At 36.9% G+C, this 25,870-nt stretch overlaps 1 protein-coding gene across 4 annotated transcripts in view; it reads right to left on the reverse strand.

Annotated features, from left to right (window-relative positions):
• The window catches only part of NEK10 (NIMA related kinase 10), a 103,898-nt gene that overhangs the window by 31,933 nt on the left and 46,095 nt on the right, over positions 1-25,870 (reverse strand). For all 4 annotated transcript variants that reach the window (XM_075705370.1, XM_075705368.1, XM_075705367.1 and 1 more), the window contains 3 exons: positions 10,380-10,509; positions 9,716-9,786; positions 4,023-4,236 (listed from right to left, as the gene is read on the reverse strand). In XM_075705370.1, coding sequence (XP_075561485.1) covers positions 4,023-4,236; positions 9,716-9,786; positions 10,380-10,509 — 415 coding nt within the window. The remainder of the gene's footprint in view (positions 1-4,022; positions 4,237-9,715; positions 9,787-10,379; positions 10,510-25,870) is intronic.

Raw genomic sequence — 25,870 nt, forward strand, 5'->3', positions numbered from 1 at the left:
GCCAGGCTCTTTAGTTTAGATGTAGTCCTGTCTGAAAACTCCTATACTGCTTCTTTCTCTATTTCCAGCCAATAAATAGTTGAACTGCTTCTGCAAGAGGGAGAGGCAGGCTTCTTAGCATAGGCCGTAACCAAGCTGCCTGCAAGCAGAATAATCAAAATATGTCTCCCAGCAGTAGCATCCTAGTCCACCAGATATGCAGTACCTTGATACCAGCAGATTTAGGTCTGGGAGGGCCAGTGTTGACTGGATGACAGATGGAAGACAACTCACCTTGGGTCTATATGCCATGCTCTTCAGCATGCTGGGTTAGGGGAAGACTTATCAGTTCAAGTGTGAAAACAGAAAAATGCTAATACGCATTCTTGTGTGTTTGAACATTAGAACAAAGCAGCTGCTAATGGGGACCTAAATGGACAAGCTTAGCCCAAGCAGTGTTAATGATTTCTGACTCCCTATCAGCCCTGACAAACACTGGATGTGGAGCCACTCCATAGATCACACTACACTCAGAAACAAAAGTTGTATCTACTTTTCCATTATCTAAGCATCTTAGTCTCCCATTACTCTGCATAACTGGGAACTTCATTTGAATACATGGATTTGCATATGTGGATTTACAAACAAAATGTGTATTCTAGTGACATTATTAATACAAAACGTAAAATAAGCTGAAATTCCCAAAGAACACTGTATTACTAAAACCTGGTAAAGAAAAAGAATGTGACAGAACATGCATGCCATATGCACAGATCAGAACTTCAGAAATTGAGAAAAGGAATCTGCTCTCAGAGAATATATTAAAAATGGGCAGACATGATAGACTGACTACCTGGCTCATCAGAGTAGCAGGAGGCACAAATGACTCATATTTTGTTATATATTTTTAGCTGACAGACTCCAATTATAAAGCTTACAGTTTTCTCTCCCACATTCAAAATACAGGACAGATCTCAATATTCAGCATTCTATATTGTTTTAGGTATGTATATTGATGTTTTACATTAAAAAATCTGGCAATGAGAAAAAAGTTATTCTGTTTATATGTCAAACAGTATGTGAACACACTGGCTTATCAAGGCCTTCTAAGCATTATTTCTAAGTTAAAAACACTTCAGGATATATGCAGTAAATGAAACAATAATGGATGATGCCCATGTAATCAAATACATATTTCCAAAGTAATAAAAGTGACTTATTTTCAGCTTTTTGCAAACAGCCAAAATAATGTCTAAATTTTTCAAATCTATATACCTCAAAAAAGCAATCAAATTATTATTTGGCTACCCTCTCATCTCTTTAAAGGAAAATATTAGAAAGATACTTTCATTATTAGCTAAATCAGCTACTGTTTTGAGACTGAGATTTGGCCTGGAACACCGAAAACTCAGCTTTGCCACTGGTCTGTTTGGTGACCTTAAACAAACTACTTTTTTCCTCTCCTTTTCCTACCCAGAGCATGAAAATATAATATTGACCACCTTGAAATGAAGGGTACTATGTGAGACGTGATTACTACTGTTATTAGTATTACTTGTTTTGGTCCTCTGCACCCTGTATTATGTCAGCAAAGTTAACCTTTCAGAACTGAACACGCTAACTCTATTAAGCACCTTTCAAACCTCCATCTGCTTCTGTTCTTACACAAACAACAATTTCTATGGAAAACAAGGAAAGATAAGAATTTATGTGGGGAGCTGATAATGATTCTTTTTATTAGGACTATTTTCAAGCATGGATTTTATGCTATACTTGCCAGGCAAGGTAACTGCACTTCTCCAATATCATCTACTGACCTGCATTTCAATTGCCTACTTACCAGCTTCCATACTGGTCTTAAACTACTTGCAACACAGATTCCACTCTGGCTCCAAAAGATCTCTTATGCTTAGTTCCATAAACCCAGACAGAGAGTACACTCTTTATTCCAGAAACATTATATGACACAACTGGGATGAAAAAGGAGGCCATAAGTACATTTTAGTAAGGAGAAAACAAACTATAAGATAGCTGGCTTCAACAAAACATTGAACTACATGGCAGAAACACTGAATTCTCTGACACCATGGAAAAATGACAAATTACCTGGCTGTGAAATCACTGGGGCCTTGACTAAGATGAATTAGGTTGTCCATATCTCACAGAGTTTTTATTTCAGGAACAGCTGCTTGAAATTCTTCCTAGTACTTTTAGTCAGAATATTGTCTTTTTTTTCAAAAGTGAAACTTTTCAGGAATAATTATTCTCTTTATTAGAAATCCTCAATGAACTTCATAAACTTCATAAAACTTTCCTACAATACTGCAAACAAGGAAACAACATGGCTCCTTCTGTTTCTAAGCCCTGCAGCACTCCTCTGAAATTTGAAAGATCCTAGCCTGATTTATTTTATCTTATTTACAGTAAAGACACACAATTAGGTCTTCCACTTCTCATTACTGAACCATACTCCTCTCAGCTTCTGTAGCGTTCTGGGTCATTGTCAGATCCTCGTGTTGTACCTGTTACTTTTACATGATAAAAGTTCCATTGGAGTAGAACTAGAACTACAGTATTCTTTCCTTGAGAAGACTAGCCATTATCCCCCAAAATACAGAGGCATTTTCTTTCTTGTTTTGTAGATAGGTATGTTTTTCAAGTATTTATACAAAACAGAAGTACTCTACCCTCAATGTAAAGCTATTAGTCCCATCATATCTTACAAGTGTCTGGACAGGGCACTCTTCTTTCAAAGATAGGATAATTGCATTGAAATCCCAAATCAAGCAGCTTTCCATGCATAGTATCTTTTTTGTTTTTTCAAATTTCATGACAGTTATGCAAAAGAATGACTATATCAAGATATGAAAAAATAATGGCATACAACAAGCTTCTAAATGTGTAGGGTAGGAACACTCAAAAAACATGGAAAATAATTGCTCATTCTGTTCTAAGTTATAAATCCTACTCTTTCTTTCATCTCAGTACCTCTTACATTTCAAATGACAGTGGTTTGTTGAGGTTTTTCTGGAAGTTGTTGGCATCCTTTTTATTGAAAAAAAAAATGGTATAATACAAATAATGATCTTGGACTGATAGGTCAAAAAACTGCTGGGGAAAAAAAAAAAAGTGATTAACAATTTCTACAAGTCTTATGTTTGGCCAGGAAGGTGAATACAAAGAACATACTGAAAAAAAAAAAAAAAACCATGAGTTTGGGACCAGGTGTTCCTGAAAACCTTTTTCCTACACAGAGGTTCTTCAGTGCAAACTAACAAGCCCTGATAAAAGGAATCTGAGAGATACAATAGCTGAACAGACAAGAGTAGCCATGTAAATTACAACTTTGCTTCATAATTACCATAACAATAATTTTCACAGTGAGCTTTTACTACACAAAAGCATTGTCCTTCTATTTTTTTAAGTAAATTCTCTGAGATCATATACAAATTTGGTTCATTATGTAAAACACTGATGTCCTTCATCAAGAGTGCTTAAAACACAGCCTGAAGCAAATGGAAGAATTTTAAGTATTTCTGCAAAACTGTATCAGACAGTAAGAAAGCATTAGCAAATACCTTATCAGCATCTCTGTTCTTTATTTAGCAATCTGTAATTAAAAATTATATTTGCATAGGTTCCATTTTCTAGGTGTCATTGTTTGTGAATCATACACAAGCTTATCCATTTGTTCCACCCTAGCCAAGTGTATATTCTCCTATTCACAAACCATTCACAAGCATGCAGTAATAATTAAACGTTATCAGATTCTATCAAAACTGCAAGTACCTCCATAACAATGCTATTTTCCAACATAGAATGGTATCAGTTTTTAAGATACTGATATTTTTCCTGCATAAGCATGTCCACAAAAAATGAATGAATACCTCTTTAAAAATAAATTAAAGAGCCTGCATGGAAAAATGTTTGTTCTAAGAGGATGGGTCTTTTCATTTTGGTTTATTTTCTGCTTTGTTGTACCTTATTTTCTCAGGTATGGAAAACAATGATAAGAAAACATAAAGCCTAATACGTCTACTTACTTGTGATAAAATGGAAAGCTGATGGTGATAGGTTACTGCATTTCGATTAGCCTCCATGAAGTATTTCTGCGTCCGTCTCCTCTCCCGATCCAGTTTCTTCTCCAACATGAGATGAGAGGTGGACAAAACATCCAGGTATTTCATCATCACATCAGACAGCAGTGAGCTGACCTCCACTATGTCTGGACGTGCCTCTGCATCAGGAGTCAAGCATCTACAGAAAGAACATTCTCTAATGAAATCTAATTAATTCTTTCTAAAAAACTGTTCAGTACCACGGCATTCCTCCACTGGTATTTATCAAGTCACGCTGGCCAGCACTCTGTTCAAGCCTGCGTGCGACAGTTTGACACTGTGCACCCTTGGTGTTGACACACCACAGAGCACAGTCTCTGGCATCAGCTGGAACAATTACCCTTGGCACTTCCCGAGGCACTGACCCAGAGAGAACTGTTATTATGGGGGGCTGCTGCTGTGCACTCCCAGGCAGTGCCTGGTACCTCTTCCTGGGGCTAGGGGAGACACTGGCCTCCCCTGTGAGGACTGTGCTCTTGTCACCGTGCTGCACTGCTGGACGAAGCAGCTGTGAAGGAGACAAGTGTGCTGCCAAGAGGATTTACAGGAGAATGGTAAGATCTCCACAGAGACTTTGCAGAGACAAGACGCCCAAACAATGCAAAGAAGGAGGAAAACCTAGAGATTACCCTCAAAGGAGCAGTGGATGGAGGCTCCCAAGAGGAGGTAGGCTGGAGACTTGTGACTTCTGCCAACAGAAGGAAGGCTTTTTCTCTGCCTACAGATACACAACTACAGAACAGGTATAGTGACCTGGGAACAGGTGAGGAAGAACAAGACCTAACAGAGCACACACGAGAGCCAAGTGAGTCTGAATCAAGTGTCTACATCACAATAAGAAGCAGCAGTAATTTGAGACTGAGGGAACAGAGGCACCCATCTACTTGATCCAATTTGATGATTGTGAAGCCTGTTGCTTGCGAGATGCTTGGATTCAGGACATTGTGGAGATACTGCTAAAACCCATCTGGCCCTTGGGCTATTACGCCTTGCTTCTCATTCATATGGGCACCAATGACACTACCAGGGCTGACCCTGAACACACCAAAAGTGACTACAGAGCACTGGAGTCAAGTGTGAAGGGCAGGGGGCTGAGGTGGTGTTCTCCTCAATTCTTCCAGTGAGGAGGAAAGGCTCAAGTCAGGGTGGATGCAACCTGCAGTCCAACACCTGGCTGCGTGTAGTCAAGAGCCTATGGGTAAGGATCAGAAGAACAGACCAACATGGGTGACATTGTGGTAGATGCCTGCTATAAACACCCAAAACAGAAAAGGAAGTCAGTGAAGCCTTTGTTGGACAGATGGAGGAAGCTTCATGCTTGCAGGCACTCATACTCATTGGGGCCTATTAAACACTCTGATATCTGCTGATGGGGTAATATGGCTGAGTGCAGAAATCCAGGAGATTTCTGGAATCTGTTGATGACAATTTCTTGGTGCAGATGATTCAGAAGCTAAATAGCAAAGGCACTCTGCCAGACCTGTTGTTCATAAACAAGGAAGAATCAGACAGGGATGTGAAGATTGAGGGCAGCCTTGGCTACAGCAACCATCAAACTGTGGAGTTCAAAATCCTGAGAGGGGTGAGAAAGGTTGTATGGTCAACAGCACAGGACTTCAGAAGAGCAGAATTCAGCCTGTCAGGGATCTTCCTGGTATAATCTCATGGAAGACTGCCCTGGAAGGTAAAGAGAAAGCTTGGAAGAGCTACCTAATCTTCAGGGACACCTCAAAGCACAAGAACAGCCCACTCCTGTGTGTAGGAAGCAGGGGTGGGCTACACAGGAAGAATATACAGTTACTGCCCAAAGGGTGGCACATTAGGAAAGCCAAAGCTCAGCTGGAGCTGAAACTAGCAATGGATGTGGAAGGCAGAAGAAAGGCCTTCTATGAGTATACTGACAAAAAAAGAAAGGCTAAGGAAAATGTGGACCCACTATGCAACCTAGTGACAAAGGACATGGAAAAGGCTGGGGCACTCAAATCCCTTTTTTCCTTCCTTTTCCATTGGGAAACTTTGGCCTTAAGTATTCCAAATCTCTGAGCCTACCTGTAGAATCCATGAGCATGAAGCATTACCACACACTAGCAAATATAGTGAGAAAGCATTTAAGCCAATTGGACATACACAAGCCCATGGGACCAGATGAGATGAGCCTCAGGGTGCTGATGCAACCAGTCAATGCCACTATCCATCATGTCTGAAAGGATCAGAGGGAGGTTTCTGTAGACTGGAAAAAGCTGAATATCATGCGCATATCCAAGAAGAGCAAGATGGAGGATCCAGGAAGCCACTAGCCAGTCAGCTTCACCTCAGTCCCTGGGAAAATAATAGAGCAAATTCCCCTGGAAGTCATTTCCAAGCACACAAAGTACAAGAAGGTGACTGGGAACAGCCAGGATGGATTTACCAAACAGCAGTCATACCTGACTAGCCTGATTGCTCTCTATGATGAGATTACTGGCTCTGTGGACAAGGGGAGAGCAGTATATGCTGTGGGTAGCTTTGTTTTAGTAAGGCCTTTGACACAATATCCCACAGTATCCACAGGACTATAAGGTAGGTAGATAATTGGCTGAACTTCCTGGTGCAAAGAGATGTCATCAGCAGTACAAAGTCCAGCTGGTGGCTGGAAGTAGCATCCTTCAGGGATTGATATTGGGCCAGCACTGTTTTATGTCTTTATTAATGACCTAGATGATGGGATGGAGTGCATTCTCAAAATGTTTGTGAACACCAAATTGCAGGGATCAGTTCATACATGGGGCAGGGCTGCTGTCAGAGGGAGCTGGGCCACCTACATAGAGATCTGATTGCTATCTATGTAATGGGAGGGTATGGAAAAGATGGGGCCAGATCCTTCTCAGAGGTGCACAGTGGTAGGGCAAGAGGCAATAGACACAAGTTAGAAGACAGGAAAGTCTGATTAGATATAAGGATTATTCTTATTACTACTACTACTGCCAATCACAAAGCCAAACACTGAAGAGGGCCCAGAGAAGTTGTGGGATCTCCATCCTTCAAGATATTCAGAACTCAGTTAGACAAGACCTTGAGCAGCGAGCAACAAGATTTATTTGTATCTGCTTTGAGCAGATGGACTAGATGACCTCCGGGGGTCCCTTCCAACCTAGATTACTTTACAGTTCTACAGTTCTTGTTTCAGGCACCCAAGGTAGCTGTTTAGTAACAGTGATAATACATTATTAGATCTATTTTAAATCCCCAGAATATTTTGTATGTAGTGTAGGATATGAAAGCTGATAGGGACAGTTCTGCATGTACGATATACTGTCTTAAATCTGTTAACTCCAGTGAACATGATAATTTACTATGATTTCCCTGCAGAGTACTATTGACCTGCTAGCATGCAGATACACTTAACCCAACACACTTTAGTGTCACAGAATTCTTTTACTATTTCTAAAACAGTACTGTCTTTCTAAATAAATGTAACTGCCATGTAAAGTAGCAGTTTTGAAAATGTTTTGCAGTTCTTGAACTTCTTGATTTTAATCTTTTTTGTTTAAATTTGCTTAAATTTGTTGATTTGTCTCATTAATTTTCATAACTGTTAATCTGTTTTACTTAAAATTTGATATTTTCTTTAAACACATGCAAGTTTTTCACCCTTAAGAAATGTTCTGTTTGATTTTTTCTTTTTAATTTTTTATTTTAATCCACTGAAGTTGGTCAAAATTTCCAAGACGATGTGAGCTATAAAAGATTTGTGATAAGCCTTAAATCCATTTCCCCTGCATCTGGAAAGAAATTATTTATTTATGACTAAACACTGAGTAGATTGATGTTCAACTCTGAAAGACTTGGATGATTATGATTCCAGAACTTACTTTGGTAGCTTAATCCAATAAAACTGTATTTTAATAATAATACTAAATAATAACAATGATAACACTAAATGCAAATTTACAGTTGCAACATGAAGCTTTCAATGTTTTTTGTAATCATTATCACTAAATTATTTTTTCTATTTATGACATTAATCTTTGACTATGTGTTGTGCCTCAGTCATTTGGAAAGAACTTCTTAATTTCTCCTAATATTTCCTCATCTATATTATAAGTAAAATCTCATTATTACTGCTTTTCTTTAATGTTCTTTATTCTTTCTAAATATCTCACAAAGCATAAGCCAAAACCTAAACATAATATTTCATTTAAGGATTAACCCATAGTAAGAGAATCAACATTTTTTAAAAAAACATTTTATGATTCTCACTGCTATTAAAATAAGCGGAAAAATTCTTACATGATAGGAAAACTTAATTTTAATATTTTCATGCAAATACCTATCTAATAATCTATTTAAATCAGCTACCCACCATAGCAGCCAGTCTCATGATGATATGGGACTTTCAGCAAACCTGTTTAATACAGCCACAGTATCTGCAATCATAACTAACTCAATAGCTGGCCTTGGAAATAACCGTGAAAACTTTCTATTACAGAGTGTCTCATCATTATCGTGAGTGAAAAGAAAGAAAAGAGAGGGACAGATACTCACATAACTTTATCTAAGTCACTGGATAAAGATATGTTTAAAATTTGTAAGAGAATGCAATACATATCAATACTGATATGATGTAACTGGCAGGTATTTTCTGGATGCATCTGGGATTACTATATTATTCTTAAACAGCGAGCAATGAATTAATAAAGTCAGTTATTCTAACTACAAATATCTGTAAATATTTAAAATATTAAAATTCATTTCAGGACCTCTTAAAGGTAAATGTTAGTTCTATTATCTCCTATCCTCTCCATTGTTGTCCTTCATCCTCAAGGTCTTTAAATAACAGAAACTTTTTTGTACAATAAAAAATAGTATAAAAACATTATAGTCTTTGTACAGTAAAGTGCTTTTTAGAGATGGAATTCAACATCTGAGTGAGAAAGTAAAAGCATTTTTGTGCTAAGTGGAGCTTTTCTAAAATGGAAAAATCAAGGGAGCTAAATTTCATAGAAGTTCACCAATTCACTCTCTATACTTCTCCTTACACATTACATTATCACCAGGAAGATGTAACCATAGCTAAGAGAAATATGTGATGAGTGAGCAGAACAAATACAGGCTCATCTTTTCTTCCATTACTGTGTTATCTCTGCTTTGTTATCTCTGCTATCCTGCTAACAGGATTAGAAGTTAGTGGGTAACATATTTCTATCAGTCAAATAAACACACAAAACTATGAATGTGATCATACAGTGATGTATAAATAAGATACTGCAACAGGATTACTTCCTTGACCATAAACTGCACTTGAAAATTACTCAAAATGCTATATTTTCATGTGGGGGAAAACTGATGTGTGGGGAATTAACTACAGCACTGGTATTGTTAAACTTCAGTAGTGAGTATAAAGTCCCTACTGGTGCTGACTATACCGGCATGAGTTTTCCAGTTGCATGTATGCAACTATATTGCATATGCTATTAGCTTTGTAAGGACATATCTCCGTTTTTCTTTAAATCAGAAGATATTTCATATTCAGAGACAAATACTGGCAGTTGCTAAAGTCAGCAAACTGTCACATGGAAAGATACAAAACAAAATATCTTTTCAGCAAGATGCTGAAATAAAACTAGATGAGTAATTACCTCTTAATGGTAAATGACATTTTTTCAGAGTACAGTCCTTCTGGCAGAGGTTCATACATGGCCCCTACTATCTGCAAAATAAATAATCTACAGTTAATTGAAGAAAAATATTCCATTATTTATTTGAAGATGCCATATGATAAGTATTGCTCCTTGAAACAACCTGATGGGCAGTACATCATCAGCCCTAGCTTGCATAACAACTCAGAATATATCTTCTAATGCAGAATGTCATTTTTAATCAGGTATCCACATTAACATACATAATCACTGTAGATCAAAGGGCTACAATATCTGACTAAGGGAAACAAAAAAAAAAAAAGATTTATTTTTATTCATGATCGCATCCTAAGTTGTAACACACAATGCTATAGAAAATCCAATATTACAGTACATAAAGAAATTTTATATATCTAAAGGTCCTATCACCAAATGCAATGATAAAAACATGCTAGTCTGAGAGGTAATAATATACTAACATGTACAAGCAATTTTTACACTTAGAATGGCAAGACAGCAATTCATACAATGATAAACACTTGTGCTCATTCACACATCAGACCAGAGAGCAGTTTATGCTTCTATAACCTTAAACATAAATTCTCATGGATCTAGTGAACACATGCAGAAGTAATTGGTAGGTTGATCTGGCAAATCTGAATACCTTAGTTGCCAAGGAGAGCATATTGGTGCTGTAAAATGGTGGGTTCAGAGTTGCCATCTGATAAAGGATGCATCCTGCAGCCCAGACATCAGCCTTCTCTCCATACGGCTCACTCTTTACAACTTCAGGGCTACGTAAAAAGCAATGCAACCCACAAGTGTTTAATTAATTCACCTAGAAGTAGACTTACTTTTTTAAAAAACACCCAATGTTTAGTTAGTCACTACAACATATTTTCAGAGCAGATACAATTACATTCAAAAGGTTGCATTTATTTCCTTTACCAGCCAAATTCTTGAAGTGGAAGTACAATTAATAGCTTTTCCACTTCTACTGCAGTTCTCACAACATTAGTGGTTTAAATTTTGTTCACTTGTCCTTTCCACACATTTCATGTTATAATGTCTTTGGACTTAATGGATACAAATGAACTACAGCATTCAGAACTTGTTTACAATGATGGCATTTCAATAAAATGGACTAGAGAACAGATAAATATATCACTTCCTCTTGTAATTCAGATATCAGAAAGATTTTAGTAAGATTCTTATATTTAGAATGCTAATGGATATGATTTTGCTATTAATGCGAGTAAACAAACCTTACTCATTATATCATTTTCATCCTCGCAAAACTACTGTAATACATTCCCTGTGAGGACGCCACATGGACAATCAACAGCCAGCCAAATGACAATTAAAAAAAAATCCATTGTAAAGATCCATTTAAAGTAAATGGACGAAGGCAGTAATTTCAGTTTTGATTCAGTACAAAGCAGACTCCACTTCCTCCTCTTAATTTCCTCAGCACTTTTCATAAACCTGGATGATAATAATTTACAATAGTAGAGATATTCTGATGCTGGAGTTCAAGTCTTAGCAGTAAGTAAAGGTCATATCACATAATGTGGTTTTTTCGCTTAGCATCTTCTCTCTGTAATTATTCAGAGATATAAAAAATACTTGACTCCTTTAATCTATAAAATCAACCTGAAAACCTACTTGTTTTCCTTTTTCTTTCAGCTTCAAATTTGGAACCACTATATCAACTTCATGATTATACTACTGTTATCTTTGGTAAAATGCCTTATTTTGGAGCTGAGAGTTACTGTGCAGATTCAATTAATGATGCAATCTGGATAAAGTATATTGCTAGAAGGTGTGCTACTGATATGTACAAAGTACAGAAAACAGATTTTTAAAATAAATGGGATGAGATCCCTTAGATAAACTATTATGCTGAAGAGAAGTTAAGGGATCTTAACAAAACAGAAAGTCAGAACAGAGATCACAGTGTGGAGAAATGAGAGACTGACAGGTCAGACATTTCTGATAAAATTGATCAAGCAAGATACAGATTCCTGGGTGAAACCTAAGTAGCAATTTTCCTTGAATGTTGCTGCTGCTATTACATAACCAGAGAGGGGAATACAGGATGTTGAACACAGTGTAGGAACATAATACCATTTCTGTAATCAGACTGTCTTTATTCCTCACTGTGACACTAATTCATTAGAGCACTTTGTGGAAATTTCATTTTTATGTATTAAATATGTCTATTAGAGCAAACATCAGTATTGCAACTTCACCATATAGATGGTGAGCTCAGTAAGGCAAAGCCCCGTCTTACTAAAGTTCTAAGCATGCTCCTATTCAGAAAAATGAATCTGACTTGAATTTTACAATCTTTCATTCTAGTGATAATTTTCATGCACAGACATAAAGTTATAAATTATTATTTTCAAATGACTAAATAATATGAAAATTCCAAAGTGAGATTATTCAAGCCAAATCTATGTACCTATACAAAAAAATCACATAGCAGTCACAGAAAGAATAAGCTGAATACAATCGAGAGAGAAACAGAAGCAACGACGACCTGGCCTGCAGAATCTTGTGTTCATGAACAGCAGGCAAGAACCTAGCTTCATGTCCAGAGCAAACAGCAGTCCATTGGGCTGGTGACTAGGAAAAATTTATTTCTTACTGCTATGATTTGGAAATCACGGGAAGAATACAGTGCTGGCAGCATTGTAGTTCTAGCATGGTTTCACACAAATGCGTAATAGCTTGAAGTTAATGCAGTCATTTGGTCTGCTTATTCATGCTGAAAGACTTCTTGTTCTAAATGTATATCTAATCCCCCTGCCCCCCTTTTTTTTTTTAAATCAAAAGGAGGACTTGCAGCAGAGTACTTGATCTTTTCGTCCAGAATAAATGTCTTTAGTCAGAAGTCTCTGATATTTAGACCATTAGGATGACCAGTACCTTAAATAAAGACTGTCTTATGCTTAAGAAGTACTTTAAATTACTGAAGTAATATTTATCAAAGGTGACCATGAAAGTTTTACAGAGGATACAAAATCCTATACTTATATGATGCGATGCTTTCATGGCTAATTAATTCTGTAATTTAGATTTTTAAATAGAATTTTCAAATATTATTTATTTACTTTTAAATGATGTAGTGAAATCCCTCACCATGTTCTACAGGCTTGCCTCACCATCTGCTAGTTAGAAATGTGGATGGGCTACAGTACTTGTTGACTAGCAAAACAGTTTTGCAGTTGAGTTGCATCTTTTGGATCCGCACTGTTGAGGGATGCCAAGCAGAGAAAGTACCCAGTTCTGTTCCTGTACGCTGCCACCCACAGTGGCAGTGGGTGTCGTGGGAGTACATACGGTTTGTCTAATTCAGTTGACAACAGTGTATAAACTGTCACTGTCTGGTCAAGACCAGAAAGAATGAGCAGAACCAGACTCTGAATTTTATTCCATAAAAACCCTACAAAATCAGTCTTAGCCACAAACACTGAAAATTAATTTAAGGGTGTAGCATTGGTATGACCGTTTGGGGGTTTATTTGTAAAGGCAGGATTCTTCCTTTAATTCTTAGGTTAAGAGATCTCCATCAGCTGAAATAGGACAGTGGCACCAATTAAATTTTTAGCAAACAGATGTCCACATTATAAAATGCATTCAGTGTCAAAATAAAATACATAAAGGGAGAAACTCTAAGAGATGATAAAGAATTTAATTTGCATTGCTCCAAGGGCTGATCGTGCTGCCGCAAAGCAGCAGTACTGACGCTATACTCTATGATATCCACAGTCTTGGATATTAAAAGAGGCAGCAGATACTTATATAATTAGTCATTTAGTTCTTGCAGCTAACATATTCAAGATAATCACTACAGTTTTCCTCTAGGTTTACAAATAACTGCTCTTTTCCAAATTACATATTCAAGCTGTAAAAACTTACTTCAGCAGCATTATGTTAACTATAGAAGAGTCCTTCACTGAACAAATGTCCCTAGCAAAAGCAAGACTAAATTCTTCTGAATGAAAGATACAGAAATATATCCACAGAATAATTCTTCAAATTCTCAGCATCCTTGAACAGACAGTTTTATAACTGTTTCTCAGAAAGTCCACTCTTGCTCAACATATCAGCATTGCTTTTATATTTAATAACAAAGTCCTCTATGCCAACAGCCTTAAAATGAGTCTTGAATTTGATTAAGCCATTGCTTAATCCTATCTATTTTTTTCTTCTTCTGAACTACTTCTGCACAATTAAACAGCTATTTTAAATACAGATGATAGCTTTCCATACTACCCCAAGTTTTTAAGTAAAAAAAAAAAAAAAAGAAGAAAATCAAATCTTGTCAATAATTGTGCTACTTGTAAAACAGTACTATTTCACCAAATCATCTCTACATGGCCTTGGAGACATTTTTGCAATCAAGCTTTCAGTTATAATTTTGCTCACTGATGTTATTTTGTCATGGTTTTTATTTAAGAACAGTTTTAACAGAGATTTACAAACAGACTGTCGCAATCTGAATCTGCTACATTAGTACTATCACATACCTATATGAAAGATTACTATCCTCACTGGATTATCTCATGTTCACATTAGTTATTAGTGGATAGAAGTTCCAAAATGAAGGGAAACATCCTGCATTTGGAGGGGGAGAAAAGGGGGAGCTGAGGGAAAACAGCACTAATCTTCTAGAGCTTCTAAAGCTTCTAAGAAATGTTGTCAATACTATCAGGCTGACTTTACATGGGCCACAATCAGTGAAGATTTCCCAAGCTGCACAGAACTTCAATAAGCCACTCGTGACTTGTCTTGGTACAGTGTTCACTGGTTAATCCAAGTGCTTCTGACAGGTGTAACAACAAGCTGGTACATGTCATCCTACAGTATGAGGAGTATTTTCAAATGAGACATGATTTCAACTAGACAGTTATGGATTGATGAAATTAAAAGTGATTCTTCAAGACTAACTCCCAGAAGAGGTGATAACTATAGTGAAAGACTAAATAAATAAGAAGCATACACCACTGCAGAAGATTTTAACAATGACAGAGTTACTGCTTTTAGTCTTTATCATTCCTCCAATTAATTATTTACAGTTTGATGGAGATTCCCGCAGTTGGCAGTGGTTATACAAACACTCACGCCTAGAAACAATATCTAGTTCAGGAAGCAACCCAAGCTGAAAATAGTTGGAGGCCAGCAAAGTATCAAATATGCTTATCCCATTCTTCCTTCCCTATGGATATTGACTTATTGCCACTGTTGGAGGAGACAGGACAGCAGGAGAGATGGTAAAGTTCACCATATACTGATAAACCTTTTTTTTTTTGGTCCCAAATACTGAAAGAGTCTCTGCAGCTTCTATTAGCTTCAGATATTCAGATATCTTTGTTAAGATACCTATAAAATAATACTTGCTTGCAATGGCTATCCTTTTTAGTTGCTGGCAGAACTCATCAAACCAAAGTAAAGCAAGGGATTTTGCACAATCTTTGCACCTGTTAATTGCCACAATTCACTATAAAAATGAGACTGCCATTCTCTGGCCCAGGCTAACCCTGGATTTATCCAGTAGCATCTTGAAAACCTTCAGAAGTAAAGACTACACAACTTCTCTGAGCAGCCTGTTGTACATTTGACTTACAATCATAGAATCATTTTGGTTGGAAAAGACCTTTAACATCAAGTCCAACCATTAACCTAACACTGCCAAGTCCACCACTAAACCATGTCCCTAAGCACCACATCTACAGGTGTTTTAAATACCTCCAGGGATGGTGTCTCAAACACTTCCCAGGGCAGCCTGTTCCAATGCTTGACAACCCTTGTGGTGAAGAAATTTTTCCTACTCTAAACCTCCCCTGGTACAACTTGAGGCCATTTCCTCTCATCCTATCACTTGTTACTTGGGAGAAGAGACCAACACCCACCTTGCTACAACCTCCTTTCAGGTAGTTGTAGAGAGCGATAAGGTCTCCCCACAGCCACCTTTTCTCCAAGCTAAACAACCCCAGTTCCCTCAGCTGCTCCTCATAAGACTTGTGCTCTAGAACCTTCACCAGCTTTGTTGCCCTTCTTTGGACATGCTCCAGCACCTCAATGTCTTTCTTGTAGTGAGGGGCCCAAAACTGAAAACAGTATTTGAGGTGCATAATGGCGAAAAAAAATTGCCTTATATCAAGTTAGAATCTCTCCTATTTCAGTGAATGTCTATTTCCTCAGAAAACAGCCAAGACCACCAATTTCAGTCCAAAGAATGAGAAAAATCAAGGGTATGCTTGTGTTTTAGCACCATTTCTAGGTTTCTGTGAACCAGGTAGCCCATTTTCATTTTACTAAACTACTGCAGGATAATTTGTGAGTGTTTGGAGACCAGTGTGAAAAAACACAGATCTACTCTATAATCAGTTCTCTGAATCACAGAAAGGCGGGGGGGGGGGGGGGGGGGGGGAGGTGTTAGACACAGGTGGGGGGAGAGGGAAAGCAGCTGCTCACCATCAGCATCATCCAAAGGAGAAAAAAAGAAGAACTGAAAAGCAGTTGCTGCTTATCACAATTTTTCTCTGGATAGTTTGCTGTAACTTACAGATATGCATGCAGTATTATAGCTTCATAATTACCACTAAAAGCAATGGAAGAAGAAACAGGAGCCACAAAACTGACAGTTTGAATAAAGAGCTTCTGTGAACATTGCTGAAAGCTATTTGCATTCTTCACCTACAAGAAGAATTCAGCACCAGCCTTTTGGTGATATTCTGTCTATCCCTTGAGCGATGAAGCTGGAACAGGATTTTCAGTCACTACTTAAAAATTTTGCCTTCACAGTTTTCTATTTTGAAATGTATTGCTGAGTAATTCTATATTACATTGTCTTCTAACTTGTATACATTTTTCTCATTACAAATTATGTTAGTATTTTTGTAAAATATTATATATATATATATAAAATTTCCTCTTCACAAAAGACACATTTTCAGGCATCCTAAACCTCTGCTGACACCTATAGAAAAATTCATTATTTCCACCATTTTTAAAAATGCAATGGGGTAGGGAAGAAATTTACTATCTTCAGTTTGCAATTTTACGCTGTAATAAATCCTCTTGCCACCAGATGGGGAATGTAATTTTAAAATGGGTGAAGTCAGCTAAGAGAGGTAACTTTCATATGTATAATTGCTCTCTCATCAGTGTAATCTCAACAGTTTCATTTTCTAGTCCAAGCATTGCCTGTCTCTGGCCAGAAAGTTCCTCTACATTCAGATAATTTAGGCTGTAGAGAGGCAAAACCAATCTGAGGTCAGTGACAGGCCACTAGTAACTACAGGATACAGCAGACTATACGATAATACCTCCCTTATGTTTTTACTAAAATCTTAAAAATAAAAAAAAGCTTTGTTTGATGTGGAAGGACACTTCTTCACTGCAAATAGTAGTAAAGTTGTGTAGTCTGTCTCAATCTGAAATGTTAATGAGCACTGAGAAATGTGTAAGAACAAGATCCCAGTAATAAATCAGTGTAGCTCTCAGCTACACTGCTGTTGATCAACAATTTAGAGAAATCACTAACTTACTGCTTGCTTTCAGCACATATTCAGTGTCTCTCTGTCTAAAACAGAAACAGATGTTTTATATTCCACCTTTTGGGTTTTTATTTTACGGTTTTGAAAATAAAGATACGGACATCCAGTTAACATTCAACAACTGATTTGTATTCCTTTGAATTTACAAACCTTTAAGCTTTTATGTGTGCTAACATTATACATTATTGCTTAGAGATGCCAAATATATTAACTTCGAAAAATAATTTATGGCCTCTAGCAGTGTAATAAGACAGTGTTCTAGAACACATGAAAAACTGCCAGCAATTCACTTCTAATTCACCCATGTCACATATTAATACAAATCAAATGACATTTTTTAAAAAGTTTACTCTGTTGTTCTTCACTCCTATTGCTTTGTTAAACAAAAGCAAATGAAGAAAAATCTTCTTTATACCTAAATTATTAAATATCCATGGCAGAAGCATGTTCAGAGCACAAGGTCCTCTTCCTAATCCCTAGGGCAAAAAGTAACTCATACCTACTTTTTTCCCCAGCAAAACTTAAGAGCACATATGAAACTGTAAAGACCAAAACAGCCTCACATGTGGTAAGTTGTTTAGGCTGTATATTAGAAAAATATTTTAAGCCAAGATGTTGTTTTGCTCCTGCTGATCCCAGTCACTCTTAACCAACACTGCCTGCTCTGCTGTGCCAGCACAAGTACCTCTACAGCTGCATTATGTGTCAGACTGAAGACCTGATTGATGCAGGTGAAAAATAACCTAAATTATTTTTCAGCCAGGTCAATTCTCTAATCCAGTTCATCATCTTTATGTTTACACAAATGCTTGTGTTGGCCCAGGAGTGGTATGGCTGTTTTGGGGAGGGGGTGATGTTCAGGGTTGGGTTTTTGGTTTGTTTTTTTTTTTTTTCTTTGAATCATTTCATTGACACAGTTTATATCACAGCCCTGAAAACAGCTGGTACTGGTAAAAATTTGGGAGGTTTTTTCCAGGGAAGAGAGATACTAATTACAACTGCTAAGAGGCCAGCTTAATAAATATAAAAGCAGCTTCCACTGAAACACAACTTTCATTTTTACTCTTAGTTCATAATGCTTAACTGAAACTTTTTTACTTTTGCTAAGTAAGAAAAATTTAGCCAATCAAAATATAACTAAACCAAGAAAATGTATAAAAAGCTTCAGAATATCTCTTCTCAGTTTCTTTCTGAGCATAAAGCCTATATAAAAAGCTGCTGAAAAGAGCAGAATAATTTTATTGTGAGGACTTCTGTGTTCATACTTAGAAGTAGAAGACCAGCGAGGTACATTCAACTACTACATGTTCTCCCATCTTTGAACTGTGTACTTTTCCTGCAAGAGTGTACAACTCTGGCAGTTAGAAAAGATTCATGTATTTATCGGACAATTTTTTTTTTTTGTGGCAACTTTATATTTTCACTGCTTTTACACATATGAACCTTTAGTGCTAGTGAAAACAAGTTCTTTCTGAATCTCATGAAGCAGTAGCAAAAAAGCACCTCTTTGCATAAGGGTCTTTTTTAAAAGTATCTTTAAAACCGAAGGTTACATTTCACTGACGTTCACCAAGTATGCTGCCCAAGAGACACCCATATCTAAATGTTCTCATGTTTGAATACACGGAAAATGTGTATTCACATTGATATGGCAATTGTGTACTTGCTGGGACACCCCTGGGCAATTTCAAAGTCTTCTGCTTAAGTAATAATGGCAACAGGTAGAACAAAAAGCTGCCAAGAATTCTCATGAAGCATAGTGTCGTATGTACTTGAAAGATGTCAACATGACAACTTTGTTCGAATATAGTTATGCCAGAACAGTGTTGCTAGTTGGATAAACCAATCTACACTCAATTTGACAAAGTGGAACAAAGAATTAAACTAAAAAAAGCATGACAGTGTCTGCCTCATGCTATCTAAACTGAACTAACTTCTCTACAAGTATGAACAATCTCACTGTTTTATATATATATGTGTGTGCATGTCTGTGTGTGTCCATATGTGTATATATATATATGCATACTTATATACACAGTACTAGTCAAAGATATATTTTTGGCCTCTAGAATTTTCCAGCCAGAATGTTGTTCTGTGAATATTTCATTTCAGAAATACAGCAATTGCGGAGCACTTACAAGATAAAAATTTACAGTAATATTGACTTACACTGGCAACAAAAATTGGGAGAACTCTCAACATAATGCAAGGGCCAAGGTTATCAATATTTAAGTACCCTTTACAAGCAGACCAAAAGTATTGGAGTTTCATGGGCTTTTATGTGCATTTATCCCCAACTGAAGGTTTTCTATAAACTTTTTTTTAAAAAAGTTAAGCATCTGTTTGCAATGTTTTTTCCTCTCATCAGGATACAGTCACAAATATAGTGTGTAGATATATTAGGAAAATATCCCATAAAGATACAATTCAGTTTGAATTTGGCCTTCTTGTCTATACACTGTATCTGTTGATCTGGAAAAAAACTTGCTGTGAGTCAGCGTGTAAAACTACTATACATTTATAGGCCTTTACTTTTTTATAAAACTTGTTGCAAGGACAATTTAAAAAGCCTTGCAGGCTCTATCAGAAAAGGTGATGTTTATAGCAAGCTGCTTCTTCCTTCAGTTGTCTTATTACTACTGAAGAATGTCATGAAGTATCACCTTTCACACTGTAATGAAAATACAACAATTATCTAATTAAGCTCAAAATGTGCACAGCTGTTTCAACTGGTTTTATACTTCTGAATTTTCAAGATTATCATAGGCTTCTCTGAGTGAATTATAAGGACAAATCAAAGTATCATTAATATGTACTTTAGTGTTCCAGTATTACATACAGAGCCTCTGGGAGACTTAAAACAGAAAAACACATTAAAGTTCTAATTTACACCTATTATTCCTTCAGACACATCATGGAATAAAGTCTAAAAGCCAGATTATGAAACCTACAAAATAAAATTTCCCTTTGATGTGATTTCTGATTTGTATTATTAAAGGCAAGAATCACTGCATGGTCCACACATCTGGTGTTCTTATTCATAAAAAATATCTAGCAGATTGTCAAGCTGTCTGTTTTAACAAAAATGTTGTAGATAAATTATATCTGTAAGTTGTGGCAAAGTGCTATCCATGTACGTGAAAATTGAAACACTCATATTCTAAAAGGTACTCATAACATGCATCTCACAGAGACTTCTAAGAATTGATTCCTTCCAACCAGATATGTTTTCCAGTGAATTATAACTGCAATTTCTTATAAAATGCTTTGAGGAATTGCCTTAAGTCTGTAACTGTATAAACAGCTCAAGAAAATAAAAAGGTTTTTTTCTTTTATCTATGGCACAGAAATCTGAACACTTAAACAATGGAAAAGGATTTTTCTTATTCATCTATATGCCCCTCAGAATGAACTTCGCTCAGTGCCTTTGTCCAAATAACCACGCTCATCAAGAAATCGCATGAATATTTAAAATTGAAAGGGAGACATGGAAAAATAAGTATCTGCAAGAAGATGCCCACAAGCAGTAGCAAATCCAGTTCTACAACAACTGTAAAATAAACCTAAATCTTGAATAACTGATCTCATATAAGGTGTTAATTTCACCTAAATTTAAACTCCTATAAGCTAGATTTATGCTAAGCCAGTGCTCCAGCTTCCTTGTTGGAAAAGACCTTTAAGATCATCAAGTCCAACCATTAACCTAACACTACCAAGTCCACCACTAAACCAATTAAGGGTAGAGTAATAATTTCATACTTGCTGGCTTGGTGGCTGGATTATTTTTTAATGAAAGTAAAACTAGGAATCATTAAGGCTGGACAGGATCTCTAAAATCATCAGTCCAACCGTCAACCCAACACCACCATGCCTACTCAACCATGTCCCAAAGTGCCACTTCTACCCCTTTTTTGAACACCTCCAGGGATGGTGACTCCACCACCTTTCTGGGCAGCCTGTTCCAATGCTTGACTACTCTTTCCATGAAGAAATTTTTCCTAATATCCAATCTAAACCTCCCCTGATGCAGCTTGAGCTCATTTCCTCTCATCTTATCGCTAACTACGTGGGAGAAGCGACCAACACCCACCTCACTACAACCTCCTTTCAGGCAGTTACAGAGAGCGATAAGGTCTCCCCTCAGCCTCCTCTTCTCCAGACTAAACAATCCCAGTCCCCTCAACCGCTCCTCATTAAGACTTGCTCTCTAGACCCTTCACCAGCTTCGTTGCCCTTCTCTGAACACGCTCCCAGCACCTCAATGCCTTTCTTGTATTGAGGGGCCCAAAACCGGACACAGTGTTTGAGGTGAGGCCTCACCAGTGCCAAGTACAGGGGGACAATCACCTCCCTGCTCCTGCTGGCCACAGCATTCCTGATACAAGCCAGGATGCTGTTGGCCTTCTTGGCCACCTGGGCACACTGCTGGCTCATGTTCAGCCGGCTGTCAACCAACACCCCCAGGTCCTTTTTGCCAGGCAGCTTTGCAGCCACTCTCCCCCAAGCCTGTAGTGTTGCATGGGGTTGTTGTGACCGAAGTGCAGGATCCGCCACTTGGCCTTGTTGAATCTCATACAATTGACTTTGGCCCATCGATCCAGCCTGTCCAGATCCCCCTGCAGGGCCATCCTACCCTCGAGCAGATCAACACTCCTGCCCAATTGGGTGTCATCTGCAAACTTACCGCTTGTTATATATTTTAATATTAAACAAATAATTTCTTGTTTGATAGGTCACTTACAAACATCAGCTGAAAAAGTAAGGCTACATGGAAAACTGGGCAAAGACTAAAGAGAAGGAAGGAGGAAGTTTGAGATATCACCTTGTTCTACTCAGCTCACTCCCTAACCACAGTAATGGGCACCCTTGAGAAACAGGCCAGAAGCAAAATAGGACAAGTGACCTAAACTGAACTGTCACATGATCCTGTGATGAGAAAAACATTTAATTCTACAATTTTCTTCTCTAAATTATCTCTAGAATTCCTTCCAGGAATAAACTAAAGCCTTTATCAACTCTTCTTGCAATAGGAAGTAAAAAGAAAATACTGTACACATTAATTTGTAAATAGTATTCAACAAAACCTACCAACAAATTACATTTACAACACAGTCCTGCATCTCCCAATTTAATAATTGGGCACCTTAATCTCTATAAAAATACACAGGGTACTTGTCTGCAGCTGGGGTCATATAGCTAATTCACTGCTACATCCCTAGATAATACTGTACTACCTCTTTAGTCATAAAATCATTGACCCTTGCTTGTGCAGCTCAAATTGTGAAGAGCCTAGACATTGAGTAGTAACCCAGGAAAAGAGTTTTCTTCAGCAAAATAGATAGCAAATGCAGATATATACATCTTTTTGAAATCATAGGTTATTTAAATTCACCCTCCTTATAACATTCCTGTAAGCAATGACCAGCCATAACCAAGAAGTTTGAGGACTCTAGGTGTGGAAAATGTCAGTTGCCAATGTGAGTAACATAATTAAAGGCAGTTTAACTCCAAATGATTAAACCCACAAAAGCTTTCAAGTAGCAGCAAATAATTTGTTTTTACCTCTCCCCTCTTTCATTCAAAACAGACTTTACCATAATGTCCATTTTAACTAAGACCCTGATAAGACTAGGGATGAATCTCAAGCAGAAAATATGGTCACTTATGGTAAGAGACAAAACAGAAGGAAAGACTACTGGCTGCCCTGCCTGCAGATGACTCAAACATGAATCTCTTGTTCATTTAGAAGGCATCATGCCCCTTTATAGCATTCTGTAACCAGATGTCTATCTTATTTCTGATTCTAATTATTTTCTTTATTTCAATTATGCTAGAAGAGTATTACAAACATTCAGCCTCTCACTTGTTAGTCAATTCTTGACATGGCTGTTCTTTCAGTCAGATGCCTAGCATACCTCATGCTGCCTCCAATAATCCTTAAGCCACAGCTGGCCTGCCATTCCTTGAAGTAGCCAGTGAATCTACTACTGCACAAATAGGAAAGGGTAAAAAGAAGAGAGCAGACCCTTAAAAATCCAGTATTAACATTTCTCTAATGAGACATGGCCACTTATCACTCTGATGCTTACTCTAATAATGTCCACATAGAATCCAAGAACTCTATTCTGTTATAGTGGCATCTGCTTTCACTTATTCTACCATTAAAGTTATTGTAACAATAAAATCATCGTTCTGTACAAAAACTTAGCTGTCAAAAAAAAAACCAAGAAAGAGTACAAAAGAAGAAACCAAGGAAAGACTAAGGCAGTTTGAACAGTCCTTGACAGAGCTTTGAAATCTGGCTGCTATGAAAAAGCAAGCAACTGAACAAAAGCCACACCAGAAACTAAAGCCCAAGACCCAAGTGAAAACAGGAAACAGCTTTAACTGACCACCAAAGACATGTTAAAACAGCAAACACACTATTAAGGAAACATCAAAGACAGCAAGATGGCATATAATGGCACTAGAAATTGAAACAGCACACCATATACTAAGCACTAAATTAAAGCAGAACAAGAAATAGTAAAGATTTAGAAACAGTAAGGATCTGCCAAGATACCAATACGGCTGACATCTAAGTTAGAAGAGAATGGGAAAAAACAGAAAAAGCTACCAAAAATATTCCGAATACCTGCAGTTCAGATGTCAAAAGTAACACAGTTCATCTAAATGTAGCTCATTTGACATGACTTAGAAGAAAAAATTAAAAAGAATAATTCTAGCAAACAAATACCAGTAACATTGGACTAAAAGACATTTACAAGCTCATAGATTATTTTGATGAAATGACTAATCTTATTCTAATCAAAAGTGTTCATTCATTATTATTTTCTGTTCCAAATGGATTATAAATTAAGTCTTAAGGCACTGAGGGAAAAACCATAATAATTAATACACATTAAAATAATTGTTATACAAGTTCTACAGAAAAAATTAGTTCCAAGTAGTACATTGTTGGTTTATAATCTGTTATGCTGGTAGAATAGTACTTTTTTTTTTTCAGACAGCAGTTTAAATTCATCATCGAGTCTATAAAATTATTACATACTATACTTCTATTTTTTTTCAAGCATTAAAGTAACTCTTTAGAAGCTAGATCAGCACCACTCGTTAGAAAACACGTATAGAAACTAACCTGTATGTTTTCACACTCCCTTTCATCAAGAAAACATATGCTATGACTTTAAGTTACTTCTAAGCCTTCGTGAGTAAAACAACTCTTTTCTTAAGATGGAAAAAAACATCTCTATGAACTAGTCCATGTCACTTGCAAAGTGGCCTGCTTTCTTTTAGTCCAATATTTTTTTGCATTCTCTCCTGTCTAGTATTAATTTATGTCTTATGGTGGGGAGTTCTGTCATTTCTATTGAAACATTTTTCCAGAGATTATTAAAGATATCTTCATACTTTCGTACTTTGTTTAACACCATTTCCAGTTTTACTCCCTCCTATGTAATACTAGACGTGGTACTAAGTACATTTCAAATGTGAGGTGACAGTTGTTATTTAGCCAGACTTGTTACTTAATAAAAATTATATAGTGTTAAATAATTTGGTCTTCTTTTTATAAGTCAGTCTCTGTTAACCACTTATAATGTTCTTCCTTGAAGTTCATTCAGCTTATCTTTTTAGTAATGGTATGTCCATAATGAAACGTAATGTTCTGTGCAGAGTTGCACTGTCGCATACAGATAGAGACAGTATTATCTGCCTGTCCTCTGCTATACTGTCCCTGTGGATTCCACCTCCAATTGCACTGAACTTTTTGCTGACATGTGCTATTATAAAACTATGCCTAAACTATGACGACACTATCACAATTACATTTCACTGCTATGTTTCATTCTCAGAGTGATTACTTGCATTAATTGACTTTCAGAAGATCCTCTGATAAAAATGCTGTATTGACATACTGAAAGGATTATTTAACCTCTGTTACCTTTCTAATCAAACCAGCAAATCCTCTCCAGGAGCCAGCTGTTCCATGCATGCAAAACTAAAGCAAGACTAGCTTTTCACTAGTTTTCTACTCTCCCGCAGCCCACAGTACCTTCCAGTTTCCTATTCTCTTGGTTATCTGAACACACCAAACTACTGTCACATGACAGCATGAACTGCAGCTTATTTGGAAGGTAACATTTCAGCTGAGCTTAAACACTTTTCTCACCAAAAAGATTAAACTGTGTCTCTGCTCGCTATCTATCACCAAATTTTCACAAACCTAAACTCTGAAATTTGGTTGAAATTGGTGAAAATGTTCAGAGGTTATTTTTGGAGGAAGAAAGAACTGCTGGAAAAACTGGTAATCAGTTTGATCATATAGCTTCATAAAGCAGGCTAAAATTTAAGTACATATGAAAGTACAACACACTCACTCATCTTAAATTACCCTTCCCAACCCAAAAATGTTTTAAATAAGTGAAAATATTATCGTGTCACCAGAATAAGCAATGAGAAGAAACAGCTACTGCAGATCTCTGCATGAAATCATATCACAATACTGATTTATGCAGTGCTCTTACAAGATATGGCTATAAATAGAAGCAGTGACCAGTACTAGAAAAGAAATTTGGGTAACATAACA

This window comes from Pelecanus crispus, chromosome 2 (genome assembly GCF_030463565.1).
Source record: "Pelecanus crispus isolate bPelCri1 chromosome 2, bPelCri1.pri, whole genome shotgun sequence".
NCBI classification, from domain to species: domain Eukaryota; kingdom Metazoa; phylum Chordata; class Aves; order Pelecaniformes; family Pelecanidae; genus Pelecanus; species Pelecanus crispus.